The 19,547-nt window shown below is 38.2% G+C and overlaps 2 protein-coding genes across 2 annotated transcripts; one reads left to right on the plus strand and one right to left on the minus strand.

The window, feature by feature from the left end:
* Positions 1-437: 437 nt before the first annotated feature.
* ccdc93 (coiled-coil domain containing 93) lies at positions 438-10,515 on the plus strand. The gene is made up of 23 exons (XM_060876705.1): positions 438-572; positions 2,273-2,386; positions 2,485-2,579; positions 3,054-3,165; positions 3,668-3,766; positions 4,360-4,416; positions 4,711-4,811; positions 5,797-5,833; positions 5,957-6,055; positions 6,437-6,487; positions 6,604-6,690; positions 7,039-7,152; positions 7,257-7,319; positions 7,440-7,513; positions 7,623-7,704; positions 7,804-7,878; positions 8,180-8,251; positions 8,336-8,444; positions 8,607-8,689; positions 9,036-9,073; positions 9,246-9,330; positions 9,450-9,563; positions 10,153-10,515. The coding sequence occupies exons 1-23, from the start codon at positions 489-491 to the stop codon at positions 10,207-10,209; spliced, it is 1,902 nt and encodes a 633-aa protein (XP_060732688.1). The 5' UTR covers positions 438-488; the 3' UTR covers positions 10,210-10,515.
* A 91-nt stretch (positions 10,516-10,606) lies between these two features.
* Positions 10,607-18,858, minus strand: ddx18 (DEAD (Asp-Glu-Ala-Asp) box polypeptide 18). The gene is made up of 14 exons (XM_060876704.1): positions 18,694-18,858; positions 17,750-17,941; positions 15,592-15,771; positions 15,350-15,485; positions 15,057-15,157; positions 14,364-14,563; positions 13,952-14,066; positions 13,698-13,837; positions 12,864-13,025; positions 12,016-12,168; positions 11,818-11,931; positions 11,659-11,715; positions 11,380-11,557; positions 10,607-10,974 (listed from the first exon to the last, which is right to left on the minus strand). Exons 1-14 carry the CDS (start codon positions 18,806-18,808, stop codon positions 10,829-10,831), a joined length of 1,989 nt encoding a protein of 662 aa, XP_060732687.1. The 5' UTR covers positions 18,809-18,858; the 3' UTR covers positions 10,607-10,828.
* Between the last annotated feature and the right edge of the window lie 689 nt (positions 18,859-19,547).

The following is a 19,547-nucleotide window of genomic DNA, read 5'->3' on the forward strand; positions in this document are numbered from 1 at the left end:
AAATTAAGTTTTATATGATTGAATTGAATGATTTATTATTATATCCCATGGCATGTGTTATAGAATAGAATAAAGTAAGATTTTCAAAAAATCTCAAAATAAGATTTTCGGGTAGATGAAGGTGAAGTGTGTGTGTGTGTGTGTGTGTGTGTGTGTGTGTGTGTGTGTGTGTGTGTGCAGATGTGTATTAAGTACATGTTAACCATGATATTTTCACTGTTAAACAAACTTTTGCCTTATGTTTGTGTTTTTAGTCTGTTTATTTCCTGTAGCTAAATATGAATCATGATCATTTTGTATGTACAAAAATTTATTGATTTTGATTTTAAATATCTTTACAGGCTTAAAGGGAACGAAATTAGAAACGAAATAGTTCAGTAAACATCTGGTACTGAATAAGATATTGGTTAAAACTCAGTGGATGTAGCAATGCTCCCAGCCACAGCAGGGTGTAACGTGCAAAGCGTCACGTGACGTCTCGAGCCAATATGGCGGCCTCCACTGTTTTCCAGAGACTGAGAACAGGCTCTAAAATCGGTGCTCAGTACGATCAAGAGGGAAACATCATCCAGGTGTGCATACATTACAATGTGTTTTTAAATAAAATAGCGAGCAGGTAATAAAAGACGATGTAGGTATATTAGTAATGCTGTTAGCCAGGTAGCATAGCTAGCACTTGGTTACTACAATCTGTTACTTAGTAAAATAATCAAAATGATATCAGCCATGTACAAGTGTCAGTTGTCCTCACTTACATCAATAGTATTTATGTAATATAACAGTTTAACACGCAATCCCTGCAGGTCTCATATAACGACGCATATTAATGAACACTCCCTTATCATGTGACTCCTGACACTAGCTGTTTGTTATTCACAAGGTCTTTTTCTTATAGTTCTGTTTAACCACACTCACTACTGTTAAACTGGATCCGAAAGGAAACTAGCTATAAAGTGACTCAGTATTTTTAGTGTTCGAAGTGGACTTTAAAGGGGACTCTTGGCACTGATGACTTTCAAATTCAATTCTAATTTATTTGTATATCACTTTTAACAATTGACGTTGTCTCAAAGCAGCTTTACATAAGAACAAACATAAAACAAAAGGTTAATATAAAGAATAACATAGAGATTAATATAATACAAAAATTCAAGATTAATATTACATATATTTAAATGTGTTTGTGTTTATCCCCAATGAGCAAGTCTGAGGCGACTCAGGTGACTGTGGGGAGGAAAAACTCCCTTAGATGGTAAAGGAAGAAACCTTGAGAGGAACCAAAGGACTCAAAGGGGAACCTCATCCTCATTTGGGTGACACTGGAGGGTGTGATTATAAATATACAGTATGATAAATGTTGTATTGATGTTGTATTGATGAGATTGTTGTCCTCAAAGACCACATGAAGTTGGCATCTACTCTTTAGTATAGCAGAGTCTAACTGGAGCTGGTAGATCTCTAGATGCCCCAGGATCCTCACAAGTTCGGCCTCATCTCAGTCCAAAAAGAGGTCCAAAAGACTTCTCAGACCATTTGTTTACACCACACCTCCTTTACCACAGTGTAAAAGTGAATGTGTGTAACACTGTGAAAATGGTTGCTTACATGCTGCTATGATTTGGCAGAAAACAGAGCAGACAAAACAGATTTGAAGTGGAATAGCATGAGCCAGTCAAATTAATTCATGCTTCCTAACTTCTGTCCTATTTGTGGATAATGTTGACAATTTGACATGACTTCACTACATTTATTATGCATGTACTGTATGCTAATTGTCTTATACAGTGACTATTCTTCCTGTCTCTGACACAATCATATTAATAGTGCTGCCTAGTTATTTTAATTGTATTGATATTACTACAGTAGCTCTCTTAGCTTATCTGTTATTTGGCTACCTAACACTGCTGACCCGATCGTTGGATTACATGATCCCACAGAAAGCCATTTGAATTGTTTTTCTGTTTTGTGACAAATAACTGCAGCTATGTGTTTATGCCAGATCTTAAGTTCTTTATCCGTAAAGCAAAATATGAAGTGGCAAAATGTTAGACCACTTTGTTTTCACAATGCACAAATCAAAATGCCTATACTCTAAATGCTATCCGAGTAATGTTCACTTATAGGTCACTTTAGATGGGTCTAAGTTCTTTTGTTGTGTTGAGGTATGCACAAAAATAGTCATCAATCTAAGAGCATATAAAGTGGACCAAGTATGAAAACATCCAGAGGTACAAAAATCAGAGGTTGCACTAGTTTTGTTGTTGTGGTACAGGTGGAGACACGTGAAGATGAGGAGCAGAGCGTCAAGCTGGCGGAAATCCTGGAGCTGTTGCTGGCTGCTGGGTATTTCAGAGCACGTATCAAGGGTCTTTCACCATTTGATAAGGTACAGTCACAGCTTTAAACCGATCGAGCGCTCTCCACCTTGAACATACCATCCAGCATTTCTTCTGAGACACAAACCTCTTTTTGATATTCTCTCAGGTTGTTGGTGGCATGACATGGTGTATCACAACATGCAACTTTGACATAGATGTTGATCTGCTCTTTCAAGAAAATTCTACCATAGGACAGAAGATGTAAGTTGCTTTTTGCAGAGCAAAACTCTTGACAGAGTTTTAAGGAACCTATGAGAAATGACATTTGAGGTCCAGACAAGAGGTCAATGTATGAGACGTTTTCATGAAATACAAGATGCTTGAGCAGTGTGTGGTCAGAAAACATCTTTTCAATTTTCAACATCTGATTGTGATCAAACTGCTTCTATTTGCCTGTAAAACATGCACACTTGTCACTACTTATTGTATGAAAAATTTCACACTGAATGTTTGTTTGGAAAACTTTACCATTAAACATTCATTTCCTCATAACATCAACATGTATATCTATGTAGATTTTAATATTAGACACAATTTTGATATTGGTACTAAATGGTACTGGTACTATTGGGTCAGAAGTGTCTACTAAGGAAATCAGTATTCAGTATTTACCAAGGTTAAGAAAATGTTGTCATTATGAATCTGCCACTTCATAGTCCTTTTATTCTCTTTCAGAGCTCTGACAGAGAAGATTGTTTCTGTGCTACCTAGGATGAAGTGTCCTCATAGACTAGAGCCACATCAAATCCAAGGCCTTGACTTTATCCACATCTTTCCTGTCATACAAGTAATCTTGGAAGGCTTTTTATGAGCTGTAATGTTTAAACTCCTTAAAGACAACGATATTTGTTTGCATACTGAAGGTGTTTATTACATGATGTTCCACAATCAAATATGTTTTCAGATGTTGCCATCTTTCCTTTTGATAGTTCTGATAGTTCTAATCAGAATCAGAATCAGATTTACTGGCCAAGTGTGTTGACACACACAAGGAATTTGCTTCCAGCAGTTTGTGACTCTCAAAAGTACAGACATAAATAACACTATACTATACAAACTATACAAGACAATGCAGACGATGAGATACAATATAGACAGAATGAGTATAAAATATGAATATAGAATGAATAAAATATGAATATAGAATGTGAACGATTGGGGCGCCAATTATTTTTTCTGCTGTTCTAACTGTGCGTTGCAGTCTGTTTCTGTCCTGTCCTGTATAAAAAACATCATTAACACAGTATTGTTGATTCAAAAGATTGAGTGATTTTACTTCTCTGCCGCAGTGGCTGGTGAAGAAAGCGATAGAAACTCGGGAGGAAATGGGAGACTATGTGCGTGCGTACTCTATCTCTCAGTTCCAGAAAACACACACCTTTCCTGAGGTGAGAGTTCATGAAAACCCACAGCGCAGTTGGATTTTGGAGTCTGACAGTGGTGCATCACAGGCCTTATTCTTGTTTCCCTAGTAACATTTAATTTACAGGGATTTCTTTGATGGATGATCAAATAATACACATAATTAAATATGGTCATTATTAATCATACTTATTAATGCGATTAAAGGCTTTTAACTTTTATGGATGGTGTCTTGGGTGTCTACATTTTTGCCTTATTTAGTTTAAGAGAAAGAACAAAGATGCTTGAGAGGAAATAGATGTTTGTGAGCATAAACAGTTAAAAAGGTCTTTAATCAACAAAAAAATGTGATCTCATTGGTAAAAGAGGAATAATAATGCACTTCAAGACATGATGTTAGAAAATAATCAACTTCAGGGTAACAAATGGCTCTACCTCGTCACCCTTTTTGGTTACTTTCTTATAACCACTTGCCTTGTTGTGATGTTTTTACTCCTTAAATATTTATCCGAAAGCAGACTGCATAGAGTTTTACAGTTAGCTATCATAACGTCTTTCTCTTGATTATAAGATCACTGATTTGAACAAAATTTGATATTATGAATAAATGTTTTTACAGGATGAAGAGTTTGAGCAAAGGAAACAAAAAGCAGTAAGAACTGTAGAAGATCTGTCTGTGAGTATCTCATTATATTTACTCTGTGTTAACATACTGGCATTCATATAGATTCTTTAGTTTTAACTTTTGATACTGAAAAGTTTTTATTACTTAATATTATTTAGTGACAGACATGACATATCACTTAATATCATTAAGTGTAATATCACTTAATGTCTATGATGTCAGTAGTCTGTATTCATGTATGTCCTTAAGCCTTTCACAAAACCCAAAGTTTCTTGCTTAGATCTATGTACTGAAAAGCATTTAAACTATTTCTTCTTCTTTTTTTGTGTGTGTTTGTTTGTGTAGAGAGTGTATGCTCCTCAGAGGCGATATAAGAGGCAGGCTGATGCAGGAGAACTACTGGATGAAGAGTCCAGGGTTCATTCCACCCTGCTCGAGTATGGCAGGTAACAGGCCTACACAAACTGCTGTGCATTATATTACACCAAATCAAACTCTATCAATCAATTATATTAAATCAATTCAATTAAATCAAATCAATTATATTAAACCAAAAAGTTTTTAATAACGCTATTTCCATCTGTTAACCTGTATCTCTCTTTTTCCAGTTGTATTTCCATGAGAAATACTTTCTCACTTCATCTCTGTATAACACTTACTCTCTCTGTCTACCTGTTTATTGCTCTACCTATTTAATCTTTCTTTCTTTCTTTCTTTCTTTCTTTCTTTCTTTCTTTCTTTCTCCATGTTTTAAATTCTGTCTGTCTGTCTATCTATCTATCTATCTCTTGCTTTATTATTTTTAAATTTCATTATAACTATTTATTAAAACTGTTTAAACATTCAGACTGTCTTTGTGAAGCCATCATGAAGGTTTTTCATGAAAAACATTACCTCTTTAGTTTGATTGGTCTTTCTGCAGTTCATTCAGTCAACCTTGTTTAAGCAACTTCATGCCACTCTTTGTCGTTAGTTTGTAGTCTGTAAGTTTTTTTTATTTTATTTTACTGAACAATTGAAAATCATTTAAAAAAAAAAAAAAGTATTTCTCTGTAATTAGCACACCACATTAAGTCTCTTTTCACTTTGTTGAACCGGTGGTGTTCCCAGCCCTTCCAAAGATCTGACCTTTTCACTTCACCTTCTCCTCACCCTCTTCTTTCCTCTTCTTTCCTCATTCCATCAGTTCATGCCTAACCATTTCCCTCTACATGCAGTAAGTACATGTATGTTTAGTCTGAAGATTTCCAGTTTTGAGAAACCACACTTTCTTTTGTTTTTGCCCATTTTGGCATGCCATTTTCACTTGAAATGTATTTTGGACAGAACAGCATGAAATCTGTTTATTTCTAACACCTGTTTAAATGTTAACAGCTTCCAGGATTAATAATACTGATCTCAAATACAATGCTTTCTTCTCTTTATTGGCAGGCGTTATGGATTTAGCAAGCACTCTAAACAAGACAAAGTGAGTTACATTGCAAAATTTGTCACACAATGTTAATCTACTGAAATATCTTTACTACTGTGAGCTATAACCAAATTGGCTGTGCTGTAAAAGTGGTGTTTGCCGTGATGCTGTGCTCTGCAGGCTGAAGATACGAAGCAGCTTTTAGGTCAGGGAGGACAGAGTCTGCCCCCAGGCATGACAGAAGTTTCAGAGGAGGAGGATCTACAAGCAGCAGAAGAGGTCAGTTAGGTTGGTTTTCACACTGCGTCTGTTTGTAGTCTGCAACATGCGTCTGATTTCATACTCACTTGATTCTGTTGAGACTCGGTGCATTTGTGTTCCTCAAAGGTCCTATGTAGAACCCTGAACCAGAGGATTTCCCTTTAAGAAAAGGTTCCATACAGTACCTTCTTCAGTAACAGCTTCATTCTGAACAGGGTCATGCAAGGAACACAGGGCACTATGCAGTATTATAGGCTTGATAATTCGCTCCAAATTGCGAAGAGCTGAGAATAAATACCTTACAGCATGTGACAGAAAAGCAGCTAAGAAATAAAATGATCTCATGTGCACATCTCACGTGTACTTTAATATGTTTAACTTTGCTCTTTCTCTCTAAAGCTCAGAATCAAAGCTCTCATGACTGGTATGGCTGCCATGGCAACAGAGGAGGTACAGTTACATTCAGATATCCTAAGATCCTTCCATCCTCATGTAAAATCCTGGTCAATGTAAAAATTATATTGTACCTGAGATTTAACCTGAGCTTTTGATTGTGCATCTTGCAGGGAAGGTTGACTGCTAACACAGTGGGGCAGATTGTGGGGCTACAGTCTAAGGAAATAAAGCAGATTGCTTTTGAGTATGCTGAAAAGGTGAGTCTGATTATTGTTCCCACTCCTAATGTGGAAATAACTTTCTGTCAAGATTTTGGCTTATGATGACGTATTCTGTAGTCATGAGTTGTTTTTATTAAAGCCATACTACTGTCTAGAGTTCTCTTTAATGACCCTTCCATTGGTTATGTTTTCTTGCTTCTGTCCTTTTTTCCACATAGTCAGATTGAAATCTGATCATTGTATCAAACATAATATGAACTTAACAACTCATTTGGTAGTTCTGAGATTGGAAGTGAGATCATGGATTTATGGTGCATTTAGAGCTACATTTTATGTAAGTGATCCTGTTAAATGCTTAGGTCTAATGAGCATGTGATTGTGCAGGCAGAGCGCTCTGTTGAGGATCGTACAGAACGGTATGGTCCTGTGCAGCAGCATCGTCGCATCGTTACATCCCTTAACAAACAGATCCAGCAGAAGACTAAAGAACTGGAGGAGGTAAGATGAACACATAGTGTACACTCTTACTTAACAACATTGATGCACAGCTTGGGGTTCAGCCTGTGCTTCAGGCTTCAGTTAGTTTAATGTCTTTTTTTCAGATGCAGGCCAAACAGCACAATATGAAGGCAGCATGTGAAGAGGCCAAAAGCAAATTAACTGAGGTAATACACTTGCACATGATCCAGTTGTCTGTTACTCATGATAAGTGTATGTCTAAATGGGATACTGATTATGATGGTGATTAATTGTGTTTGTGTTTTCTTGCACGTGTGTGTGTGTAGGCAACTGAGTTGGCTGAGCAGTTGGAGAAAGAACTCAGTTCTTTGGCAGATGTGGAGGCTCAAGCAGACACTGGGTAGGTTTTTGTTTTAACAAAGAGTATGTTAGTTTTAAAACAGATGAGGGCTTACCTTTTGGAAGATATTTACCTAGTTCTGGTGAACTAAAGCGGTATTTCCATACAGTTTGCTCGAGAAGCTTCGTGCTGTTGTGGCCATGAACGAGAACCTCAAACAGCAGGAGCAGGAGTTCCGCACACACTGCCGTGTACGTTCTATAAAATACCGCATTTATATTTGGTTTACTTTTCAATGACACTCAGAAAGGTTTTGAGAATCAAAATATAATTGTGTTCTTCATTCGTAGGAGGAGATGGCACGGCTGCAGCAGAGCATTGAAGACCTAAAGATAGAGTTTGGAGATGAGGCTGATGATCAGAAGGTAATTTAAGGAAGCTATCATAAAAAACACATGCACTGTACATTTATTTATGGGTTTTCTTTCTATATATATATATATATATATATATATATATATATATATATATATATATATATATATATATATATATATATGACATATAAGAGCTTTAACATGATATCTTTGCAATTACATGCAAATTATTCTCAGGCTGTATAATGCAACAAAATAATCAATATATACATTCGCACTCTTCTCAAAATGTTTATCACACACATTTACATCTCTCTTTTACTTTGTCCCTGTCTCTTATGGGTTTTAGGAAAGAGGTCGTTTGATAGATCAGCAGTACCACACTGACCGGGAAAAGCTCCAGAAGATCCGCCTTCTAATGGTAAGATTGAAGAATCAGCATTTTATTCTGCAGACTGAATGAGACCGAGATCCCTTACTTTTATTGTGGTGTTGTCCCCTGCAGGCTCGGAGGAACCGAGAGATCGCCATCCTGCAGAGGAAGATTGATGAGGTTCCCAGCAGAGCTGAGCTTACACAGTACCAGAAACGCTTCATCGAGCTCTACAGCCAAGGTGTGTGTGTGTGTGTGTGTGTGCGCACCATGGCCATTAAACTTGATTCAAAATTTATGCATGTTTGCGTTGTTCACTAAACTCCATACCATTAGAATCACATGGTGTTATTGAACCTCTTTGCTGAACTACAGATCTTAAGGGTTTGTTTTCTCTTTGCAGTTTCTGCGACACACAAAGAAACCAAACAGTTCTTCACTCTTTATAATACTCTGGATGATAAGAAGGTCTATCTGGAGAAGGAGGTACAAAGATTTAATCTTCACCACACTTAATCACAGTCCCAGGAAAGATAACAGTGATTGTTTTTTATTTTTGATGCTGGACTTGTAGACATAACATACATGTACCAATGTGAATAACTGGTAACATGACATTGTACATGTACTTATATTTATTTACATAGCCATATCATGCAATTTTCAGCAAATTCAGACGATGTTTAATCAGCATCATATTTTATTAGATTTGTCTTATGTCATATTTTTATCGTTCAAAGTTTGTTGGATGACGAATATTTTGTGTTTCTGGGAACATTTTTAGTGCATTTTCTTTGAGCTTAGCTGTGCCTGACTGTGTTTCTCTTCATAGGTGAATTTACTCAATTCCATCCATGATAACTTCCAACAGTGAGTGTCAATGGATCATGTTCATAATAACTAATCATGATGAAGTACAGCAGTTGTTTCAGCTATATGGCACATGACACATATATGACACATTCCATCACTCAAAAAGTATTGACATTTTAGTGAATTTATATTAAAAATTATTTCTAAGTGTATTTGTGTATGCATTCAGGGCCATGGCATCCTCAGGAGCTAAAGAGCAGTTCCTCAGGCAGATGGAGCAGATAGTGGAGGGAATTAAACAGAATCGAATAAAGGTTCACAAGGAAAACTTTATTTTTTTGCAGATATGTATGTATTAAAAACTGGTTAACTTTGTCTTGTTTTTAGCTTGTAATAATCTGTTGGTTTTTCTTTTTTTTTAACCTGAGTGTAGATGGAGAAAAAGAAACAGGAAAATAAGATGAGGAGAGACCAGCTGAATGATGAATATCTGGAACTTCTGGATAAACAGAGACTCTACTTTAAGACTGTGAAAGACTTTAAAGAGGTGATGACACTGCACTGCAATTCCTTTAATCACTATATGGCAATGAAATTCACACTATTCCATGAACCTCATTTATCAATATTGTGTAGAAAAGGTTAATGTACAAAATTGAAAATTATGTACAGTTCAGTGTCCTATGTAACTCATGCATAGTTGGGAAATTGTTTATAACAATGGTATAGATTTAGATGGTCACTACGATAAACATTTAAATCTTCCTATAATTAGGACATTTTCATAATGTCACGAAGCAACAGGCAATAACCCATTTTCTGAAACAGTTTTGCAGAATTGGAGTTAATTCTAATTAAACCAAATTTAATGATGCTTTTAAGTTATTTCAACAAATTAACATCACCAGAATGACGGTGAATGCTTTACCTCAAAGGCATCTTTTACTTGTAGTTTTTTCACTGCTAAGCACCATAATATTCACTGAATGTTTTGGATATAGAATTTATGCAGCTTTTCCCTACACATCTCACACACACTACTTGTATTTTGGTCAGCACAATTATAATGGATTCTATACATATACTGTAAAGTCATACATAAATTTTATGTTGTTCATCTTACTTCTGTTTTATAGGAGTGCCGTAAAAATGAGATGCTGCTGTCTAAGCTGAGAGCGAAGGGAGCATCCTAAAACTTTTACAGCTTCACTTCTCCTCTGGTTAGAACGGTGGATGTTCACTGTTCTATACACAAACTAATATTCCATGCACTTGACTTGTTTGTAGCCAACATGTATAAATTGACACGTAGCCCATGTTTATTGTCCAAATCCTGTTGAGATGTTTCCTCACCGAGATCTCTGGCAATGCGAAGCATACTTACACGGGGGTTTTACCCCAATGCAAACGGTTTCAAAATCAACAAGCATAGTGGACTCGTATCCCATTTTTGTAAAAGTGTTTACAAGCTTAAATAAACCATCATGCATTCATGACAATCATAACTCGTCACTGAATTCTTGTTCCAGGCAAAATTCATAAACAGCTGTAACGCTTACTGAAGCATAGAGGCTCTTTACAACAGCATCATGTTTTCTTAGATATTTCTTTAATTGAGCAGTTTACCAATACAAAGAGGACATGAAAATATTCATATACGAAAGTTGCATTGCAGATTCTTCAGTTATGTGGAATGAAAATCTAAATTCAGTCTTCCACCAGCTTCTAGCAGAAAAGTGTGTGTGGAATTAACCACAGACAATGACAACTATTCATTAAGAACTTTGGGGGGGGGAAAAAAAGTGGTCAAACTCAGCGGGAGAACTGTCTGCGGTCTCCTTTGCCCTTGTTAAAATGTTTGAAGATCTTTGCTTTATGCACGTTCTTGGATTTCTGGTAGCCGAAGCCTCCGCCTCCTCCCCTCTTCTGCAGCTTTACACCTTTACTGCTGTGAACATCTGAGAGAGAATGTTAAGGAATCACAGACCACTGCAACAGTACTTTAAAATATTCAGTTGCCATTTAGAAAACTGAATGTCATGTAGTTTCCAAAACATTGTCGATCTGAACGTGTAACAATTATAGTGTTGTGAAATGCACTTTACTGTGTGCTGAAGACATTCAGTACAGTAAGTAGACAACAGCTCGATGAAGGACGAAGGGAAGCACGACAGTTTCTGCATGAACCTGTCCCATAGGCTTATGGCCCTATATTAGCTCACTAGCGACGCTCATCTTATTCTCTCCCTTTTCCTGCTTTATTATATTAATGTGTTCCTCATTTCATGTTGGAGCAAATCTAGAATCATTCATGTTCGGTATTTGACACTTACTGTTTGTGATGCAAAACTTTGAAAGGATACTGAGGTCAACATAAGGTGCTACTTTGAAGCCGAAGGACAGCGCAACCTGTGGGAGGTCGAGTGTCTGTACGTTGTATATCTGTTTGAGGGAGTGAGAATCGTACGCTCTCACGTAGGACTTGTAGGCCTCCTGAGCTGATTTATGCAGGTAGTAATTCTTCTCGATCAGCTTCTCCAACTTAAACAACACGATAGAGAAACAGCTGTTAATACTCCTGCTACTAGATGGGACTCGTTTAAAAAAATTCTCTGTTTAGGAGTCTAACTGAACAGACTCACCTGAGACTGAATATCTGAGATCTTACTCCATGAAAATTCAAACTCACTCAATGGAACCTTGAGGGGGGGGAACAAACCATGAATTTGAGAAGTAGCTACTGCCAGTTACAAATAAAAATAGTCTCTGAATAAGTTACATCTAAAAGGTTAAAATGCTACCTTGGCCTGTTTTAGGAACCGCAGGAAGCCGAGCTCTTCAGGTCTGAGGATTAGGAGGGCGTGACCTCTGCCATTAATGCCTCGAGCAGTTCGACCCACACGGTGGATGTATTCCTGACCAAATGAATTATTGATGGCAAATTAGTTTATCATTCATGTCTTGAATAGCCAAACAAACATTTACTGCTCGAGTTATACCTTAGGGTCATCTGGCGGGTCGTACTGGACGATCCAGTCCACCTCAGGGATATCGAGTCCTCTGGCAGCAACATCAGTGCAGAGCAAGATGCCCGAGTCTGCATTACAGAACTGGAAAAATGTGGTGGTTCTCTTTGTCTGCTTCTGCTTGCCCTGTAAAGTCATAAAATAAGCAGATGAAAAATGTTCTTTTATTAATGCTTTTTATCTAAAACAACTTACAGCTGAAGTTCATATAAAACATCACATAGCCTTGTTTTTTTAAAGACATGGAGAGAGTGAGTGTCATCTAGCCACCACAATTTGGCCCTTGTCAGTGTCGCTCATGTCCTTACACTTGCCTATTTTTCCTGCTTCCACACACCAACTTCAGGAACCGACTGTTTACTTGCTGTCTAATATCCCACCCCTTGATGGGTACCAGTGTAACAAGATAATGTTTATTTCACCCAACTGGCTGAACCAACAGCACATTTGACTAGCAGCTTAACTGTGACATTAATTCCAGTATTCACACATTTTAAGGTTTAAAGGCTCATTTTACCCCATGATTTAGCATGTAGAAAAAGGAAAATATCTACAACAGAGAGACAAGTACAACTCCAGTAGAGACTGTAGAATGAGGACAGTGTTTAGGTCAGTGGCAGTTTTTAAGGTTTTGAGCTATTGTTCAGAAGGTTGAGTTCAAATCCCCAGCACTGCTGAGCGTTCACTCTCTCAGCAAAGCCCTTAACCCTGCCCAGTTGCATCCTGTCTCAAGTGCAAGTAGATAAAAGCCTGACCTGAAAGTGTAAAGTAAAGCATTATGTGCAGCCTTTTAGGTATACAAAATCTGCAAAACAACTCACATGGATGGCCATAACAGGCAGGTCGATGTAGTTGAGCAGCTCATAGTGAAACTTCACAGACATGCAGGAAGAGAAGAACACCATCAGCTTCTTCTTGCGATTCTTCTTCAGGAATGTAAAAAGTAGCAGGAACCGCTTCTCAGATGGGCAGACCACATAGCCCTAGGGGGAAAACGCACAGTTTACTTCACAGTCCAAAAAAATAAATAAAAACACAAAATATTTGGTCAAACTGCAAAGAGCTCATGCTAATTCAAATGATAAAACGTATTGGTTGGTATCATAATTGAATTTCTATGCAGCAAGATGAACATGTTCATATGTTATTATGCTATACACTGTCTACTTTGCTTATGCAATACTACAATGTTATCTTTAAATGTTACTGCATTGCATTGACCCCCTTCACATGTCTTTTTTAGGCCATCAGTTCTGGATAGTCACATCATTTATCATGATGTTTTAAAAAGGAAACATCGCACACAAGGAAAAGTCAATACTGTACAAGCATACAGCTATACGGAAAAATGCTTACTGTTGTCAGAAAACAGTATAAAATGGTACAATTTTATTTTATTATTCGAGTCTCGGGCCGGCCACGGTTGAGCAAGGCACCGAACCCCCCCCAACTGCTCCCCGGGCACTGTAGCATAAATGGCTGCCCATTGCTCCAGGTGTGTGTTCACAGTGTGTGTGTGTGCACTTTGGATGGGTTAAACGCAGAGAATGAATTCCGAGTATGGGTCACCATACTTAGCCGTATGTCACGTCACTTTGTACTCGCATGAAAAAATGTATTCCAAAACAAGCCTGGTCTAAGAAAGGCTAGTTTACCTGCTCTAGTCCTTCCACCGTCGCTGTATCCTTGTTATCATCCACTCCCACATACAGAGGCTCTTTCTTCAGGGAGATTCGTGCCAGATCCTCCACCTTCCTCGTCTGTGTAGCTGAGAACAGCATGGTCTGTCTCTTCTCTATGTAATGAAAGGTACAGAAGCATAACTCAATATTCAAGTCTAGCAAAGCTAATGAGATCCCTTTTTATTTTAAAGATCATCGTCTATTTATCTAAAACACGAGGCTCTTACTTGGCAGCAGTTTGATGATCTGTTTAAGTTCTTCCTCAAATCCAACCTCGAGAATTCTATCTGCTTCGTCGATGATCAGACACTGCAGGTTTTTATACATGAAGCCGGGAGTGTTCTACAGTGAGCAACAGAGAGGAGGACACACAGGCACAGAGTTAATACAAGACCAAACTGTATATCCTCTGGGCCTCTGGGATGGCGTCCACTAGAACTTTCATTTGATGTGCAAATGTTACAGATAACTCCGTCCAGGGTGTATCCTGCCTTGATGCCCAATGACGCCTGAGATAGGCACAGGCTCCACGTGACCCGAGTAGTTCGGATAAGCGGTAGAAGATGAATGAATGAATGTTACAGATACTGCGGGAAACGTGTAAATGACTAATTTATAAACATTAAAAAGTTACTCTACCTGTAGATGGTCGAGAAGTCTCCCAGGGGTGGCCACCAGGATGTTGACTCCATTGGCAAGCTTCTGGGCTTCAGCTGAGCGGTTACTGCCACCCATAATAAGGCCATATGTGTGCACGTGATGAGCTATCAACTCCTTCAGTACTCCGTATGTCTGCATGGCCAATTCACGTGTAGGGGACAAGATCACCACTCCCGTACCTGCCAGAAAGAGAGGTCAGATTCAGAACATCATAAGACAGGGCAAACATCAGAGCCAGTGAAGAGATCACTACACCATCTGGAAGGCTATCATGAACTCAGTCCAGCCACACGCAGTCAAAGCCGTCATGATCGATATCATGAACGGAGTTGGTTTTTGGCCACGCCCTATAATTCATCTAACTACACTGCATTTTGTAACTTTGACTCCATTGTTTTTTATTCACTCGTTGTACAGTGGAGTGCTCAATAATGACAGTGACACCAAAGAGGCGCTAACAACAAAATCTGCCGTTCATACCCCATATTTGAGATTAATGGAAGTCAACAACGTGCACCCAAAATCTCCAAACACATAAGAAACCAACTATAGAAATAGTATGAACTATTCTATACAACTATATTATAAATACAAATGGAGTTAACTATTACTTTATTACTTTAAGGAATACTCTTTAATGCTTGGACTAATACAGTGTTAGTGTGTACTCACCATTTCTGGGCATGAATCTGAGTTTAAAGATGAGTTCAATGGCAGGAATGAGGAAGGCCAGAGTTTTCCCACTGCCGGTTTTAGCAGCCGCAAGAACATCTCTGTAGAGAGACAAACTGCTTAATGAGATGCCTACACTTTACCCATGCAAGATGCATGAAACAGCGATAAAATAAATAAATAAAAACTACTGTAAACACAGCAAGGCTTGTCAATTAATCATGAGCATCACTATGAGGAAAATTAGTCTTATCCTTTTGTAATTACAACACAATGCAGTGGTCTAAGTTTACCTTCCCTCGAGTAGGGGGCGTATAGTTTTGTGCTGAATCTCAGTCATGGTCTCAAAGCCCATATCTTTAATAGCCATGAGTGTTTTGTCACTCACAAGCTCTGCAAGTGATGCAAAACTCTGATCTTCAAACGCTCCTGATGAATGAAAGACAAAAATAAATAAAGCATGAACACACCAACACCACGCATCACACGGTCAAGCAAGCATCTTACACACAAACTACAGAAGGTTCTTCCTCACCTGTCAGTCCTGATGGAAGCTCTGGTCCATCACACTCCTCCTCCTCCTCCTCATCTCCATCTTTCTCACCATCCTCATCAACATCCTTAAATCCCTCTTTTGATCTCTCCTCTTCCTCTCCTCCCTCAGAGAGCTCAGCCTCATCTCCCTCACTGTTCTCCTGTTTGGCCTTTTTCACAGCTAGAAAATGAATAACTCATCAGTTACCAATATTCCAATAATACTTGAAGTCAAGAACCCTACATTTAATCAGAGAACAGTAATAATGTAGAGAAATATTTTTTTGTTTTAAGAATAACCTAGCTTGTGTAAATGTGCTTGCTGAACATCCCATTCCACATCTAATGATTTATAATCATTATACTGCAAGAGCATTAGTAAGGTCAGATAGACTGCACCCCAGACCTCTTCATCTAAAAGCAGTGTTTCAATTCACCCTGAAAGTATTCATTCAGGTTAAGGTCACATTCCTCCAGTCCACTTATGCCTCCTTTCCACCAGAAAGAACAGGGTGCTGGTTCAGAGCTAGTACTGGTGCTGGTGCGAAGTTGGTTCCACTGACGAGCCTTCTAAGAACCGGTTTGCCTTTCAATGGGCTAGAGAGCCATCACAGTGCCCGGTCTTACGTCAATGTATACAACGTTATACAGCAACATAAGCACAGCAGACACAAACACAACAACAATGGCGGATGTTGCTTTACTGTTAATGCTCATGGCTTTACAAACCAAAACGTTGCTGGTCTAGACTTAAGAACCGCTTGCGTCAGGGGCTGGTTACTGTTAGTGCCTTTGATAATGTACCTTAAGTATACCAATGTTTAATACACTTTTACTTTATCGCAATATGATCAATTATCAGCACACATGATAGTAGGTAGCTACATGCTAAGGCTAACTTTTTTCTGTGTTTATGATAAAATAACGTTATGTACTTTCTCGAGTGCAACCTCCGTTTATACAGATTACATAGAGCTGCACGTACACGTTGGATTCGCCACGTTTGGATGCCAATGTAGGTTCACAAAGCCATGAGCATTAACAGTAAAGCAACATCTGCCATTGTTGATGTTGTGTTTACCGCTGCAGCGCTAACGTTGCTGGGAAGGATGAGACGTATACAGTGACGTCAGACTCAGCTCTGTGATAGCTCTTTAGCCCATGGAAAGGCAAACCGGTTCTTAGAAGGCTCGTCAGTGGAACCAACTTTAAACCGGCACCGTGTTCTTTCTGGCAGAAAAAGGGCAAAACTGCCTTGGTGGAAAAGGGGCAATAATGGACCTCACAGAAGCATTGTGATGCTGGAACAGGTTTGAACCCTTTAGTTTCATTGTAATTCTACAGCATACAAACATAACATACAATGATATGCTTCCAACTTGTGGAAGAAAAGCATATGGGTGTAATGGTGAGGTGTCCACATACTTAGGTTAACAATTTATAATAATCAATTGTACGATTACTACCTTATATATTAATGCATCAATCTCTATCATCTACTTATTACATCACTATTAAAAGTAGTATATTTAAATAGCATCGTTTTGCTGAGCTCTGCTTGAGTAGAATAACATTTTCCTGAATAAGATACAGATTTCTTTGGACAGTATTCCGGATGCTCAAATCATCATTTCTATACAAATGTCTACAAAGTAAAACTTGCAACCCAGCTAAAAAAATCTGTCTCAGCCAAAAACACAGGCAGAGCTGGACAAAATAAGAGGTTCTAAAACTCTGCTAATTAAAGCAGGCAAAGATTATAAACCTGATTTCTGTTATCTGTATTTTGCATTAGCGCATCAGTATTTGCTTAACACAACATTACAGGAGAGTTCTTTTCAGGAACTAAGCTGCATTTTCAGCAGGATTATCTCAGATGTATATACATATATTTTCAGATATATGTTCATATATTTTATATAGTTTATACTTTTTCTCGCTTCCTCCTTTTGGTTTTATTTTTATCCTTAATTCCATTCCTTTTTATGCTTGAATACCGGACAGACGTAAAAAGCATTTCACTGCATGTCATACTCTGTATGTATATGTGACAAATAAAATTTGATTTGAGATGTATAACAAGGCACATGTATATAATGCTCCAGCTTTGTATCACCACCACCACAGTCTGGGTTGTGTGCTCCTAAAGAAAAACTCACAAACACCGGCGGAATCTCCTGCTTCATTTAGTTTCCTCTTCTTCTTTTTCTTCTTCTTGCTGTTTTGTGTGTTACTGTCCTCCTGAGTGGACTCACTCTTCTGCTTTTCATCTGCCATCTCCTGCTGTGTGTCTGCAGCCGGAATCTCTTCCGTCGTCTCTCCATCACGGTCCTCAATAATTACTTTAGACTCTAGCAGAGTACAAAACAACACCGTAATAAACACCTTACAGAGACTGATTCAGTCGACAACAATGCAATGACGAAAGACATTTTACGAGACATTTACAGGTTTATATCTTATTCCGCTCCATCCAGGTTGAAACTTGTCACCACACAACCACCAGGAGAAAGGATCACTAATAATATAACACAATATTTAACACATTTTCACATAGATTGAAACATTTACATTTCCAGCATTTAACAGATGCCCAGAGTGACTTTATATTATCTCATTTTTCTTATATAACAAAGCTTTTGAGGGTTAAGGGCCTTGCTCAGGGGCCCAAGAGTGGCATTTTGGTGGACCTGGGATCGAACTCACAACCTTCTGATAGACATGCCCTATTTACATTTACGGCATTTGGTAGACGCCTTATATCCAGAGTGACTTACATTACAAAATGTCATTTTTTTTTTACACAACAAAGCAACACAGGATTAAGGGCCTTGCTCAGGGTCCCAACAGTGGCAGCTTGGTGGACGTGGGATTCGAACTCAAGACCTTCTGATTGGTAACCCAACACCTTAACCACTAGGCTACAACATGCAAATACACTATAAAACTGTTTACAACTCGAAGATCTGTGGACAGAATTCTCACTCGGAAAATAACAAACATTCTTGTGTATCAGGCTAACACGCTTCCTATGCTAGCTTAGCTAACTATCCAGCCAATACACATATAAACTCAAACACAAACAAATCATCCCGAACGTTACCATTTTCTTCTCCTTCTTCTTCTTCCCTTTGTTTTTGTCTAAGCTTGCGTTCTTTATTCTTTGCATTCCTTTTCTGAATTTTCTTCCGAAGAAGCTTCATCTGAAGATCAGCCATGTCTGCATGTAGACATACACGTGTGAGTGACTGAGGTCCTTCAGTGAACACGCCTTACCGCTCTGTTTTTCCCACCCGTATTCCTATATATGTGACCAAATATGTGCCTGAGTGAAAAAAATCAGGACCACGTCTGCCTGAATGAAATGTAGACCAACACATTAAGCAAATTAAATTACTCAGATTAAAAATATTCATTTTTTTCCGTTCAGCCAATAAACAAAATCTAGCATAGTTTAGATGTTTAAATATATATATAAAAAAAGAATGTACACATAAAGATTAGATCAACAAATCAGTAACTTTTGAGGGATGCGCCCTCTAGCGTTGAACAGTGATGTTTGAGCTGCGTATGGTTGCCAGGTTTGTATTGTTTGGGTTTAGATTTCTCTGGATTATTTATTTGGAAACGTTTTTTTTTTATTATTATTTTGCAGTTCTAAAACAGAAATACCTGTACATTACAGATACAATGTCTTCACTTACACATTGTGTGTAACAAGTGCAGACAATGTGTATGCAATGTACAGGGGGAATGAATTATCTTCTGGTAAATTACCTCTCCAATCAACCTTGTTATCATTGTTGTTTACCGCCCTCTTTGTCCCCTAGGAGCATGGCTGCCAACTCTCACGCATTCAGCGTGAGACTCACGCAATTGACCCGATTCTCACGCTCTCACGCCACACCCCCATATTCTCACGCAGACTCGTGCAGCAGTGAGGGAAAAAAATCGTGC

The sequence above is a fragment of the Tachysurus vachellii genome, chromosome 8 (genome assembly GCF_030014155.1).
Source record: "Tachysurus vachellii isolate PV-2020 chromosome 8, HZAU_Pvac_v1, whole genome shotgun sequence".
NCBI classification, from domain to species: Eukaryota; Metazoa; Chordata; class Actinopteri; order Siluriformes; family Bagridae; genus Tachysurus; species Tachysurus vachellii.